The sequence below is a fragment of the Bicyclus anynana genome, chromosome 4, assembly GCF_947172395.1.
Source record: "Bicyclus anynana chromosome 4, ilBicAnyn1.1, whole genome shotgun sequence".
Lineage (NCBI taxonomy): Eukaryota > Metazoa > Arthropoda > Insecta > Lepidoptera > Nymphalidae > Bicyclus > Bicyclus anynana.
In genome coordinates this window covers 15,139,039-15,155,361 of record NC_069086.1, presented here as the reverse complement: position 1 = coordinate 15,155,361, position 16,323 = coordinate 15,139,039, and the positions used below count along the sequence as shown (strand labels likewise).

Genomic DNA, 16,323 nt, shown 5'->3' with positions numbered 1-16,323 from the left:
CAAATCTTTCGAGAACCATTGTTTTTTTTTAAAGAAGAAAAGTAAAGTAAAGTGAAGTGTTAATCTAGAGTAAAATCTATTTTTATTCCAAATTTCAGCCAAATCAGTTTAGTAGTTGTGACGTTAAAGAGTAACAAACATCCAAACATACATCCAAACAACATGCATACAAAGTTTCGCGTTATTAATAGGATAGGATTATAATATTAGTAGGATTCGTGCTAATTAAAATGTGATTTAATAATTTTAAAGCCGTGCCATTTGCTATTAGTTGCTATTAGTTCCTGTAATATGAATATTCAAGAAAACAAAACGTAAACGTTTTAAATCTTTTATTTTTTTACATATAAAGTATTTTTCTATTTACATTTTTACTGTTCATTATTTTTTTTTATTATTTACATGGTTTTTATGAAAAATATATACAAACATTCATGTTAAAGATAACTCTATGGTAACTAATATCACGCAAATTGTGGTTATGTGGTAACCTTTTGTTGTTTGTAGAAGAAAGATGTTATAATTAATAAAGAAGTAATGATACTTATGTAAATAGTTACACATTTTTCAATTTCATATTAATAAATAACATTCGGTGGAAATTTACTTCCATCTGATATTTAAAAGTAGTTGCAGAAGGTTATTATAAAACGAAAACGAAGAAATGGTATTGTTATGAATTAATGTACCTATTATGAATAATGAAATGTAATACATATTTAACTTATCTATGACGAAAATATCTATGTTTTCCTAGGAACGTATACCTAGCTGGGATATTTAATTATCATCTCATCATATGTATAAATACTCATATATAATTATTATGTATTACAGTTTGAAAGGTAAAAATAAAATTAATTTTAAATTGCGTGTAAAGTTCTTAAATTATTGTAGTTGTAAGTAGTCTTTCTAAAGCTTAATGCTGAAATATATTAATTATACTTATCGAATTTAACAATTTTGAATAAAAAAAATCTCAACCTTTTGGTGGTTTTGGTTTGTTTTATACATTTTCAAAAGATTGGATCAAAAACACTCCTGTTTAAAAGTTCAATATATTGAGAATTCCAAGGTTAAATTTATTAAACAAATTGTTTTAATAATTTGAAAATTTAGGTTGCAATGTTCGTTTTCGTTTAATAATAATTTTATTTGTTACAATTACGCATGGGCACAGTGTGGAACCAGTTCCGGGTCTTCGCATGTGAGGTTTTGGTCGTCGAAGACCTTGCCTTCTCCGCAGGTGATCAGACGAGGGTTGCCTTCAACGCATGTGATCAGTCTGTAGCAGTCACCGGGGACAGGGAAGCGGGGGAATGGCCAGAACTTGGCAGACTGAGTGTTCGCTGGCACCTTTGTTGGGCATTTGAAGCCAACGACAGCTGAAATGAGACAAATGAAATTAATATATACTTTATTTTTAATTACTTATAGTTAAACCCAAATATATAGTCCACCTGACCTAATATCATCATTTTGTATGACACTCTTGACAAATACATCTGCCTATAACCCGTCAATCTGAGTTATGTGACTGTACTTATCCCCCCGTACGTACCCTTAGGCACACAACCATATCCTTTAGATAACTATGCTGCTTGGCCATAAAAACTTGATGTTGGTACCAGTACTTTTTACGATGAGGTCGGACACGGAGTTTCATCTATACTACTATTATAAAGATAATCTCTAGATTTAATCCACTGATTATAAATACTTTTACTACTAGAAAGCCACGTTAGTTATGAGTCCGTCTATATTTTATCCCTGTATTCTCACGAGAACGGGAACTATACAGGTGACACCGCGAGGCGTCAGCTAGTTAAAATATTTTCAAACTACAAAATACACGAAATAGAGAAATTAAACTATAACTTCTACACTACACGGATGTAATTGAAGGCGAAACTAGTAGGTAGGTATGTATTGAGCAAGGACATAACTATCGAATGTGACAGTTACAGGAAAAAGGTGCAATTTGTTAAGATTTAAAATCCCACATATGTAATATACCCGTTTATTTTATTTTATTTCAAAGGGTTTATAAAATGATATACTTATACTCCTAAACCAATAAATATAAAATTGACGTTTTTAGAACAATTTATTACAAAACCTCTTGCGTAATTTTATTTTGTTTTGACTAGTCTTAAATGTTATTTTTAAGATTGTATATGATATATGAATTAATGTATAAGTTTAGCCACGTCTGGTCTTGTTTGGTTACTAAGTTATTTAATGTTAAGCTTTCGGGTTAGGAAAAATTCTTGTATCACATTATATTTCGTATTTTTTATGATTTATGTACAAATTTTTTAAACTGTAACTCTAAAAATGAAGAACCTTACAAGCTTTCAACCCCTATTTCATCATATTCTATTTTTATTTTAGGGTCAAAAAGTACCCTATGTTTTGCTCCGAGGTCGAGGAATGGAATATGACCATTATATAAAAATTCATCTTGATCGGTTCAGCCGTTTGGCCCGAGTAAAAGTAACAGACAGACAGACAGACTTATTTTCGCATGTATAATATTAGTATAGATATAGATACTATAGATGTAGAACTTACAGCTGTAAAACCTTATGTTCCTGTAATTACTCCAGCAACCAAACCCGACTGGAAAGTGTTCTAGTTCCAAAATTTTAGCAAAGAATATTTTGTGGTTATAAATTACCTTCAGGGTTACAGAACGGCTGGAGAAGGTCGGGCCAGTTGCATCCGTGGGTACGTTCGTCGTACACGAGTCCGGGCGTGCAAGGCTCTTGGTGGGGTACTCCGAAGGCGCACTTAATGTAGCTGGTGGAACATTCCGCGCTGTCTGGGTAGATTCCGAACTGGTATTCACAGCCGGGTGACGAGTATGGGGTCACTGTAAATATTTGAGCAAGGTTTCTATTGACTGATTTATACATTACAATGTCAAGGTCACCATCGTCATATAAGACAAAGGATGTTCACTGTTAATTATAAGTCTTTTGTAGGGTCTTCCAAATAGAATGCTCCCGCGGTTCAGTAGTCTCAACTTGTCAGTGGAAGCGACCAATGGCAGGGGATAATTTTAGCACCTTGAAAGATTTAGGGAAAGGGTCATGGTTAAAATATTTTGCTAATAAAGATAAGTGCATCACTATAGGCCTGGCCTTTTAGTGGACTATTAAAATAGGGTGAAAATAAAAGGGCAAGTTATGTATTTAATTTTGGTTATTCTTTAAGCATTAAATCAGACCGTAAGTTTTTTTTCACGATTGTAGAATCTTAATATTTTCATAATGCCAAGTAATATTAGAATCTGTACCTACTTACTTAGTTACAGAGTTTTTATTCTGAGAAATTTTCAGTTAAAATTCAATAAAAGTTGGTGGTTTTACACTCTCGTGTCTGGGAGAGCACGTTGAGCCTTCTGTCCAGGTCATATCATCATATATAAACAGATAGCAGGTCGTTAATGGGTTTATTATCACCCAAAGTCCGCAAACCCGAATTGTAGCATAACCCTGTAGTTAGCCATAAATGAGGCTTAGAATCATGATAATGATGACTAATTTTTTTTTATTCTTTACGAGTTAGCCCTTGACTACAATCTCTCTTGATGTTATATGATGATGCAATCTAAGATAGAAGGAGGTTTGAGATGTTAGGAGGAGGATGAAAATCCACACCCCTTTCTGTTTCTACACGACATCGTATCGGAACGGTAAATCGCATACAATCTATGAGTACTCGTATAAATATGTACTTACAGTCAGCCTTCCTCTCTCCACAGTCGACAGCCCAGTGGTAGTTGCAGTGGTTGTGTACAGCACCTTTGCCATCGAACAGCAGTCCATTCTCACACGTCTCTACGGTGAGCGTGCCGTTTGTGCAGAGGAAGAACTGGTCGCAGAGCTCTGGGTGCGCGTATGCCTGTAATAATACCAAAGGAATTATTAATTGATTATGAAACACGGCTAAAACTCACGTTATACAACGTCAGAGTATGCCCGACTAGTTTTGAACCCATACGGGGTTCTTAGTCATGAGCTGGTTCGTTTCGACAGTATTCAAACTGAGTTTGGATCGTGCCGCGTTGGTAGTCACATTGTTGGGTTCGAAACTAGTCTATTAATATGAATAACATAATAATAACTTAAACTATCGTGAGTTTAAGTTCTAAAATATCAAAGGAATTATTTATTTATCTTCTTTATCTATAAAAATATTTTTCTGTACGTTGGTCTCACTGTACTTGCTAATTCGAAAGCAGGATGACAAAGGGCTTAATAAATGGGTGGTGCAAGTATAAAAATTGTAAATCTTTCACAGGTATAGATTATTGTTAGTGGTACAAATTTATATTCTGTAGACAGTACAAGTATTTCTGCTTGCCTAATGCAAGCTATTTGGCATTTGCGTCACATATAACATGTGAACCGATAATGTTATAATTTGTTACAAGCATGTAATTCATTTAAGTACATTTACTTGATGCCAAAACATGTGGTTTGTAAGAGTTTTTATTTGTAATAAATTAGTTTGTAAAAGACTATTTTCGTTTTGTATTTCAATTTGGCCACTATTTAATGAAATTTACATTACATTATAATTTAGAACAGAGGGCCTAGTGGCAGTTTGATACTGTTACTATCACGTTAACGTAAACGCGAATTTCTAAGGAATTTAAACAGCGCCATCTAGTGGCACTACTGCATAACTATTTCAATTCCACATAAATTTGCGTTTACGTCAACGCGTTAGTGACAGTATGAAAATATTGAAAACTCCCACTAGGCCCACAGTTACATAGTTGTACACTGTAGAGGTCTAAGTAAACCGCGTGTTGAGAGTAATAATTGGTACGAGTAGGTGATACGAGTAAGTTAGGTGTATATTTGATGTTGAGTACGAATAAATAAAATGCGAATTTCATGTGTCAAAATAATTATTCGAATTATATTATTTTAATAAATTATTGCTTTTTAGTTCCACTTACTTGAACTCCGTATTGCTCGGGACAAGCTGGTGCATTTTGTAGAAGAATTCCTGCATGCGCTGAAATTAAGGAAAGATAATTGTAGATTTTTTATTCATATTAAAGTAAACTAAATATAAAGTTACGTGAAATATAATTCACGAAGTCTATATTTCTGAAAATCACCTTGATTTCCAATTTGTACTTTAACTAGCGGACTCGTACGCGTGAAAATCAGTTTTTCCCAAATCCCGCGGGATCCATGGATATTCCGGAATAAAAAGTAGCTCCATAACCTCCTCTATCGTCCAGGGAAGGTTTCATTAAAATCGGTCTATTCGTTCGCATTAGTGTGGCATCGTACTCTCAAACAGATGCACTGATTTCGATGGAGAACTTTTCATTTGAAAGCCAGTAACTAAATAATTAATATTAATCTTTGATCCAGCTCACATTCTGTAATACCACAATATACAATAAAGGTTTCTGTTTTGATGGAAATTTCTGGCAAAAAAGTCGTTATTTTGGTTAATTTTATGACCTTCAAGAGCTTTTCAAAACTTTAAATTTTTTAACTTGTTACATTAATTAGTATATCAGGTTTTAGTACCTGTAACATCTAGTAACACGTTCGTGCTAAGCATCACGATTAGGCAACGCTGATGTGAGGTCGAACGCGGCCATTAATTGTTTCATTAGTCAATTAGTTTGCTTGATTTCTTTTTCCGTGGGTCGGGTATTGTAATGTAATTGGCTATTAGTTTAAATTAAGTTTAGTCAACTCTACAATGCTCGTTCTTTAGTGTAACAATTAATTTATGTCGTGAACAAGCTTATAACGTAACGACCTTATGATATTTTTAAAGCAGATGTTAGTAAAGGTTATAAAAATGAAGCTATCTTAGTATTGCACAACCTATACAAAGATATACTTGTAAATATAGGGTGTTTTAGACTAATTTAATAGGGTGTATAAGTTTACATTACAAAATCACTTCCCGCATTTGTACGCTTAATCTATTAGACTGTACAATGGATTTTAATGCAACTTTAAATTACTTTAATAAAAAAAATTCAGAGTTTCCACATGGACGAATTCGCGGGAATCCATTCGTTAATAAATAGTACAGATTTCGAAAAATCTTACAAAATTGGATTTCTAGGATCATTAGTCCTTCTAAAATAATGGTACAAGGAAGAAAACTTGAATCTTAAAAATGTAAATGTTTATGTGTAATATTAATTAAATATGTGTAGCTCATTAAGATCAAAGATCTAAGTATATTGATCTCGTTACTTGATCTAAATCTCATCGTTAATTAGAGTCAAAGACTTCTGTTTGCTGTATTTACGTAAGTATAGTCCTCTATAAAAGTAATCAGCATTGTAAAAAAAATTGTTGTCGTAGCTATGTATGCACAAAATATTGTTTCTTTTACATCACTTCTTATTTTAATCTGACCCAGTGAAGGTAATTTAAAATTATATGTTTTTTATTGGACAATGTATATGTCAAATAATAAAGTAAAGATATGGAAAAGAAAAATATTTAAATGATAAATACCATGTCCAACCCATGTACGTTTCATTGAACATTATTATTATTAAAATAAATGATTGATTGATTGATTTATTTATTGTAGCAAATCATTTGTGTCTATAGAAATTAAATCTAATGAATAAAATTATCAAAAGAAGAACTGTGTGCATTGATGTATGCTATTTATTGAAATTATCCGTCACCCAATTATTATTAGATATACTTTGAACTTTAAATATTACCTACGGTTAATATAAAATATATTAATCTTTGAAAGAATGATGAACAATAATGTAGGTATTTCAAAATTAAATGAAAAAATATTGTATCACTTTTCCAATTAACAGTACCTACAGTGTTCGTGTTCGTTCTCTTGAACGTAAAGCCGTCGTCACGAAAACGTGTATATCGGCCACGCATCGTGCACTTTTACTTTTCTTCTTATTCTGACAGATACAGTTTAACTATTATGTAACCGACTGTATTTTAATGGAACTAATAGAAGACGCTGCCTTTTTTGCAATTTTGTTTAAAGCTTTATGAATAAGTTGTCTTTTCTTTTTGACTTGAAAAAATAAATAAAAATAAAAATAGATTTATTTCCTTACAATTACAGACATTTTTTTAAAAAAACTTGTAAACCTTAATAATAATATTAAGGTTTACAAGTTTTATAGATTGTTAGTGGGTTAGTTGATATTATCTAATTTTTTACATTATATTTGTAATGTTAATTTTTTATTTTATTATTCTTTTTTGTAAGGACTGCATATAGCAGTTAAAGCCTCCTCCAACTGTAGCCATTATATTCTGTCTCTGGCTGTTCGTTGCCATGTTTTACCTGCAACCCTGACTATATCATCACTTTTTGACTTGACTTGAACTAAAATATTTATAACGCCATTTATTATATTTATTGTTATTTTGCAATGAAATTGTTTACACGAATAAACAAATTATATATTGTCGTAATTTCATCATTAACAGTAAAATTTGATATTCAACTATATAACATTTCAAAAAGTTACTTTACAACTTTTGCAATGAAATTACAAATAAAATGAACAAAATGTTATGACATTGTTACTATAAACTATTTCCGTGACCTTGCAATACTTAATAAAAAGTTATGTCTCGATCTGTCAGTCAACCACAATTACTCGTAAATGGGACGATAAAATGTCGCTAATATTTATATTATTAAAACGACGAAAGCAATAACATAAAAATACATTTATGTTATTCATTTCGTTGATATGAGAAAATTATGCACTGTATCAACATCAAAATTTAATAAAATAATGTGAATCAACACGAATATAAAATCGGTTACTATAAAAAAAGACAATCGTATTTACACTTTTTTATAAAAAAAAAACATATATTTTAAACAAGTATTCTATAATATAATATTTCAACTCCTGTCTAATTGAGAGAATAGCTTGCTATAGGAGTGGATTTAATAAAAGTCCAACCAGTGGGGATTAAAGTCCTAAACCTTTACCGAGTGTTTACGCTATTCAAACATAACTTTTTACATAATATATATTTTTTTTATTATGCTATTCTATTCATCTTGAAAATCTTACAACGATTTGTCATTGAACGTTGTATATTGTATTTATATATCGAAGTCGAGACAAAAAATATGAACCTAAATAAAGCGGCAACAAAGCGTGTTCTTAGCGCTCCATACTAGTACATGTAGAGCGAGCGAAAGTAGTAGCAGCCGCTGGTCAGCCTTGGTACGCAACTGACCGACCGATAGCGTTGTCAGATTACACGTTAGATACTTTTATATCAGTTTTTATGTAATTATTATCTGCCTATATACTTGTAGTATCAAAATCTTTTTACAGATAATTTGTCTTTCAACGTTGCATTTCTATGGGCAAACGTTGTTCTACTTACATAAATGTACCAAGTTCTCGCTCATATCTTGTCATATAAAATATTGGGATGTGTACGAGTTTTTTTCGGGGCTAAGTACCTAGTGATTTGTGTATCGTTTAAGTATTTACGACCAAAAACATAATTTAATTAAAGTTGGTCGAGCTGCTGTAAGCACCATGATGCGATTTTTTTATATAAATAAATGTAGCTTAAGGTCAAAAACTGATATTAACATCTTTCTACTTTTGTTCATTTTAGCTCTAATACTAGTTCAGGAATATAAATAGAAAAATCTACATAGAAAATTTGTAAACGTCGATATGATTTTGTACAACAACGGAAATTTTAAGTGATGCGCAGTCCAAGGGGTTTGTAAATAGGGAAATTAATATTGAAGTAGTCAAGTATTCAAATATAATTTTAATCAAATTGGTTGTCATTTTTGAATATGAACAAAAGGAATAAAGTCTATAAGCTAAATTATTTAAATATCTTTGACAACAAAAGTTTTAAGCTTTTAATTTTGAAATATAGGACCAGTTATCCGCAATCCAAACAAGTATCAACGAACTTATTATATTGAAAGGACTGTTTCTCAACCGATTCAAGAAATTGCTAATCCAGTTGCAGGATTTCGACACTTGTTTAACGTTCATGTTTCCGTTTTAAAATTACCGAAAACTATTTAAATGCATGCTAAAATTCAATTTAGAATAATTATAATAAATTATAAAATAATTTAACTATTATTAATTTATTCGTCCATGTAAATTAACTATACAGTAGTTGAAACTGGACTTTGTGTTGTGGAGATAACTCTATGTACCTAAAGCTACTGAAGAGCAAAAGACTTGCCGGTTTCTTCTCAGCAGAACCAACCTTCCGAACCGGTGGTAGAATCTTTACAAATAGTCAACTGACGTATCAAAAGTGCTTGTAAACTGAGCCTACTTGAAATAAAAGAATTTTGAATTTTGCAAACATTCTACTGTAAAAATTTGGTAACGTTAATAAAGATAAAATTACTTGTTTATGTATATTTAAATTTTAACAATTAGAACATAACGAAGTTGTCACTTTTCATGTATGTTTCTGTTATTAATAACTAAAAAATCATGAAAGTATGTCAACCAAAACATTTTTTTTCTTCAAGGTTTTTTAATAAAAATACTAATAAGTATTTATTATTAGTCCATTCTGTCAAGTGTCGTTGCTTGAATCGACACACTTTTTGTAAGTAACTTTAGATGGAGCCTTCAATGTAAAAAGGTTATTTTATTCAAAGTTCTTTAAAATAAATATCAGCCTTTTATAAAAAAACACATATTTTAACCTAATAGTGTAACTGAAGATGTGTAAATAGTAGAATGTAACTAATGAAGTAAAGAAAACACCTTGATATTATCAAGAACAAAGCCTTTTTACTTCTTGTAATAATTGTAGGAAAATTTTTGCATTGCAAATTGCAGGTTTTTTTTTAATTTTTATAGGACTGATAGGGTTTTTTTTTAATTTGGTGGTTTTTTAGTGACATTTCAACCCGGGTTAGAATGATGAAGTAACATAGTTAACGTATACTGTTGGAAAAGTGAAAAAAATGAAGTAACAACTTTCGCTAGTACAAGTACAAATATTTGAACTTGTTTAACGTCGGACGTTTGACACATAAGGCTCACGAGCCGAACAAAGATATTCGGTTGCACAAGCGCGGAAGACGCTGAGAAACCTGTCCGCATCTCGTTAGCTTATGTAATGCGGCGAATCGGTGATGCCGCGGAAACTTCTATTATTCTAGATTAGATTTAATTTAGTTGTACGTATAAAAAAATATTAAAAATTATTTTTCTAAACAGGGGTGAATGTTTATTGAAATATCCGGATTTTCAGATTACAGTTCTAACTCTTATTCTATATTAGCTACACGTACATTACAGCTAGCCACTATTAATCTTAAATTCAAAATGACAGGAACTAAGCCATAATGTATTTTATAAAAAATACATTGTAGAATTTAGAATCTTTGTATAATTTAATTTAAACTACTGAGCTAAAGCTCTTCTCAACAGCATCTGCCTTCCAAACCGGTGGTACAGTCTCTACAAATAGTCAAACGTTATGTTTCAAAAGTGCTTATAAACTGGGTATACTTGAAATTTGATATGTTATATAAAATCAATATTTTCCGGATGAAGATCCAGATCCAGATGAAACCAGTTTCAATTTTCGACTAATATCTATTTTAAATACTAATCTTATGCAAATAATTTATAGTTTTTTAATTAACAAGATGATAGCTATTATTATAATCTCATACGCAAGACACGAGTTAACAATAATAATTATTATAAAAAATGTTTATCGTTAAAAGAAGATGTGGTTACAAATTCATAGTTAATGATTAATCAAACCAATTACAAATAAATAATTGATTTGATGTGGAAGTGTCAAGTGTATTACGAAGGTTATACAATATGGTAAACATAATGCAAATGGGAAGGTAAATCACGTAATTTGTAATGATTCAACCCGGCACAATGGGAAGTAAACAATATTGTATATTCTAGACGAATCGTACGGAGAAAGCTTTGTTTATGTATTTAGAAAGAAAGATGCTATAACGACCGAGATGCATTTGATTATTATGCTCTTCAGGAAATTGCGAAGGCTGTTGGGTTGTGGGCGATTGTTCGGAAACTCTGATCTCTGATGAAACTCGAAATAGTCGTCTAAGTGAAATTCAATGTAAATTATATTTTATTTCATAGTTTGATGGTTTAGATCGCAACCACTGAATTTGGTATCGATTACATCATACCCATACCCAAAATTTGGTATCAATTACAAACAAATTTGTAAGAAAATACTTGTATACATATCACAAACAACTTTAGCGATTAGTATAGTAATTTAAGAATGCAGTTAATGATACAATTAAACTGAAAATAAGCGCGCGTTGAACTCTTTTCTATGGACAATATACAATGGGTGTAGTTTCCACGCTATGCTTCGAACGTTGTAATCTTTGATTGCTGATAATAATTTATTAGCTATTAAGATGTTTATTCACAATAGCTTATGTTCAAATGACATGACATATTAAGAATTATAAATATGATAAATTATGAAATACCCATTAATATGTTTATCAAAATTAGCCAAAAACGGTATTTGGCTAATTTTGATAAACTTGGCCCTATAAACTTTAACATTTGTGAAAGTTTTGATATTTAAATAAATTACCTTTTAACGTAACCGCGACCTACATTATGATACAGGTTCAATAATTAAAAGTTTGAAAGTCAAATTTATACGTATACCTAAATCTGGGTTTTATAAATAACTGCTAATTAATTTATTCATATTCATAAATTCACCTGTTACATATTTAATTTGATCCTCTTTGATTTGAAGATAATCAAAAACTTTATATAATACGTGCCTTAATATTTTGTTTTCTTAGTTGATTGTATTTATTACACATATTATAATTTTTTATTATAAATATTGTCAATAACTAATCACACAATCTATGTAGCGTTGTAAGAAAGAAATTATAAAGTTCATGTTTAACACATCTAGATTACTAGTGTTTGAGTTTACCAACTAAAATAGTCAAAATATTAGTCACAAATCAATCATAAACGTGACGGGATTGTCAATAGATATATTATTTGTCTGACTCGGTTTGCAAAGTCAAGTTATTTATGAAACCCTATTCTACAACTATCTTTTTTGGTAAGTGATTTATGTCAAAGAAAACAATGAACTCATAATTGAATGAGCACAGCTTATTTCTTGTTTACAGGACAAAATTTAGTAGTAATTTTAGGCGAGATTTGTAGCGGAAGATAACATATTTATCATAAATATTAGATAAGCCAATGTACAGAAAATAGATATCAGAAGTGAGATAGTACTTTCTACTAAAGATCAAAGATGTCAACATTTTGACCTTTTGCTGCATGGCTCTACACTTTATCATCATAATTATCAGCTTACTTTACCGACTCTCTACCATGGCCAGGATTCGCCCAGAATCTTATGATACAAAGCTCTAAGGGCTAACCACGGACAAACGAGGCAGTCAACAAAACTACATAGATACTAAGCTATTTACCTGTAATATAAATTAGCAGGTATTAAAAACATTCCGATCGATGTGATTTAAATATGAATAATAGGAATGTTCTAATTCCTTGTTATTGTTTTAGAAATATTGCTAAATCGATTGTAGATTTAAATTTAAATTTATAACTATTGTGTCATTATTATTAATAATATCATAACTTTAGTTCCAAATATGATTTTTAGCGGGTCGGCGACTTGGACAGGTGAGGGCCTTGAGTGTGAACAATTCCGGCCCCTTTCCAATCGGTTGGGCAATACGAAGGATTAATTAGCACTGATTTATTAAGTCGAAATAGTATGTTGGTATATGTTAAAAATATAATAATTGCATAAGTCCTAAAATAAATTCTAAGCCTCTGTTAATTAGTATCAAATTAAAAGCGGATTTCAATGAATTTGCTTTATATTTCAATAAAATTAAGCCCAGAAGGCAGGGCCTAGACTTTTTCACAATGATATATAGGTATATACAGCTGCATTTTTTTATCAGTTGGTGATATTGATAATAACATTAAGAGTAGAAATAGAAGCAGTAAATGTACTTAGTAGTAGAAATGGTAGTATAATATGTTAATACTTAAATTAAAATATACTGTGACAGACAGATAGACATGAGGGATATTAATTATAAAAGTAAAAATTAAGTATAAGCGATTTTCAAAGATTTACTTTGCAGAAAAATGTTAATAAGTATATTGTATCGTGAAAACTTGCGCTGTTTATTTTAGGCAATGAGAAATATGTTTCGTTCTTAAAGTAATTGTCGTAGAAATCGAAGGAAGCGATTAGTTTTAAGTAGTTTGTAGTGCGTAATTTGTTACTAATAATAACAACTATATTTCCATTGATTAAAATTGTAATAGGATAAAATTATTTGTAGAAAACAATCAAATTTCAAGATTGATTTTCTCTTATATAAAAGTAACGTAAATCTCGTACTTAAACTCGTAGGAACAAATGGAAAACGGTTTTTGATATTTTATTTTACATGAAAATATATACAAGCATTTTAAGTTATATTCAGGCGTGGCTTTTAAAATTATAGCAACCTATGCGAACCGTTTATAGCACCGGCGTACCACTTCATTATTAAGTATTCCAAAACCCTTTCCAATCTTGAGCAACCGACTATGAAGGATAATTCCAGTGTTTGTAACACCATTTGTTCGATTAAATTAAAACAGTATTTCCTAAACTTTTATAACAGAATTCGTAGATTACAATTTATTGTATTTATTTTGATATTTGAAAAACAAATGGCTTATTACAATCTATACTAATATTATAAAGCTGAAGAGTTTGTGTTGTAAGTATTAGATATCCCATTTATCGAGAAAGGAAAAATATTATCCTCGTATTTCTACGAGAACGGAAACCACGCGGGTGAAACTGCGCGGCATCAGCTAGTCATAAATAACAATAGTAAACTTTAGTAAACGTTATGTAATGATATGTGTTTTTTATTTATAATTAATTTTTGTCATGGGAAAATAAGCTCTACCACCCCTTTTCGAAGTAAGTAAAACAAAACTGTAGACTAATTTAGAATGATAAAGCAGAAATTTACAAAGTTTCTGTAAGTAAATGTAAAAGTATTTTATAAAATAGTACATACATTTTAATATATAAATGCGAATGCATGCATCACGAAATTTCAAAAACCGCTTGACGTACAAAGATGAAATTTGGCAGGGAGGTAGTTTATAGATAGTAGAAGAGAGAGCCGGATTAAGGAGATCTATAGGCGGACGAAGTCGCGGGCGTCTGCTAGTAATTTATTGTAAGTATAGGATATATATAATAAATATACGTTTAACTTTACAGGGTATGTAAAGTTAATCGTATATTTATTATATAACGTTATATTCAATAATATATTATTATTGAATATTACTTATACGTTCGTGTTCTCAATCTTTTTAACCTTATAAAAAACTTTTCAATTTTGCCGGAAACACTTGTCAAAATAATTGTTTACACGAATGTAATATAATCGTGTCCAATAAAAAATCGATCGAATGGTAATATTAAAAAATAAAATGCGTAATAGCGTATGTTAAATGTCGTTTAATATGCTACCATCCAGTTTTTGATCTTGTAATACAAGTTTAAAAATGTTATATAAAACCGATTAAATACTAGTTGTTTAAGTAAGATATTCTGACGTTATGCGGCAATAAGAACAAAATGCTACGTAGCCTCGAAATAAATTAATAGGTGATCTAATCTTTACCAAAAATTATATGCTAAAGGTCGTCCAAGTAATTAGTAAGGTAACCTATATTTCTAATGGGAAAAAATGTTGATTTCTTGAAAGACTTTTAACTTCAGCGAGGTTCACATATTGTTAATGATGAAACTATGAAATAAATGAAATATAAATTATATTGAAGTTGAGTAAATAGCATCTTAGAGATGAAAAAAGAAGAATGCAGTTATGTTGTTTAATTGTCAAGTATGATTTTAAATATTAAAATTAATGTAAATGCATAGAGATACAGTGATAGTAATAGATATAGTCTAAATAGTATGCAGGTACAATAGGAATAAAATCTATAAAGGTAAAAAGAAACGTTTTTATAACAAATGATTTTATAATTGCCACTTAATTATTTAATTAATATGTCAGGGTCACATAACTTCAACGTTGTTTTCGCACAGGATGAATAGCTTTTGTATTAAATAGAGCGACTATCTGACCTTTGCTAATTACAAAAAAAAAAGAATAACGGATTAGGAAAAAAAATATAAAAATTCGAACAGAGAAGAGAAAGAAAAGAGGATAGTTTATATATGTGTGTCTTTTTTATTCTTACCATAGGCAACGCAGAGGGCTAGGATCGTGAATGCACTGGTGGTCATTGTGTCTGTGTAACGTCCGCGCGTGGTACTGGAGCCGGCAGCACTGGCGCGTGGTACGATTGCCGCTGCTACCACCGTCGACGCGGTATGTGTAGAGTGGCAGAGGTTTTCGGTTTGATACCAAAAAAGTCTGACGGCGGTAAAATCATTTAAAAAATCTAAAGTTAGGTTAAAATTCATTTTTAAGTTCCACGTAAATGGTAGAATTTAGTCTTTGCGAAATTAGGAGGTTTGTTATTTTAAAATTCAATAGAAAAAAATTAATACTACGTTATTGGTTAGAGAAAAATAGAGACGATAAATAATAAAAGAATGCAGTGAGACTTATTATAAAGAGAAAAAAAATAATAAAATTGAAACTGTTGATCGTTACAGTAAAATAATTTAATTGTAACAGAATTATGTAGCCTTGGTGGAAAAGTAAAATTAAACTAAACACTTGGAAATCTATCTGTAAAAAAAAAATTTAGCTGAAATTAATAATTATGTATATATTAGAGAAAAAAACAATCCATGTAGTCGTATTTATGACTGATAAGTCTCCTTAGAAATAAGTTATTTCTAAATGTAAAATATTTTCTCAACTAAAATAACTTGAAATCTCTTGTTGAATTTTAATTTGGCTTATTAAGAATGTTGAAGCTTCAATATGCTCTCCAGGACCCCTGAAAAACATCCAAGTTCGATGCCCGCCCGCTGGACTATTTGTCGTATCTATGACAGTATTTTCGAACTAATTGGAGAGGAACGATAACATTTTTTATATTTAAAAATTATCTTTTGTAAAAAATTTAGAATGGACTTAAAGTAAGAAACATCAGGATCGTACTATGAATAAGACATCGCAGTTTAAGTTGCCGATTACGAAAACGGGTATACACTTCGCGGCGTGCTTTGTGTGACAATATCACACCGACCCACACTCACTAGAAGGGGCATGCTGTCA

The 16,323-nt window shown here is 30.6% G+C and overlaps 1 protein-coding gene across 1 annotated transcript; it reads right to left on the bottom strand.

The window, feature by feature from the left end:
- Positions 1-1,042: 1,042 nt before the first annotated feature.
- On the bottom strand, positions 1,043-15,436 carry LOC112055330 (protein obstructor-E). The gene is made up of 5 exons (XM_024095393.2): positions 15,332-15,436; positions 4,976-5,034; positions 3,747-3,909; positions 2,681-2,875; positions 1,043-1,385 (listed from the first exon to the last, which is right to left on the bottom strand). Exons 1-5 carry the CDS (start codon positions 15,375-15,377, stop codon positions 1,165-1,167), a joined length of 684 nt encoding a protein of 227 aa, XP_023951161.2. The 5' UTR covers positions 15,378-15,436; the 3' UTR covers positions 1,043-1,164.
- Positions 15,437-16,323: the final 887 nt, after the last annotated feature.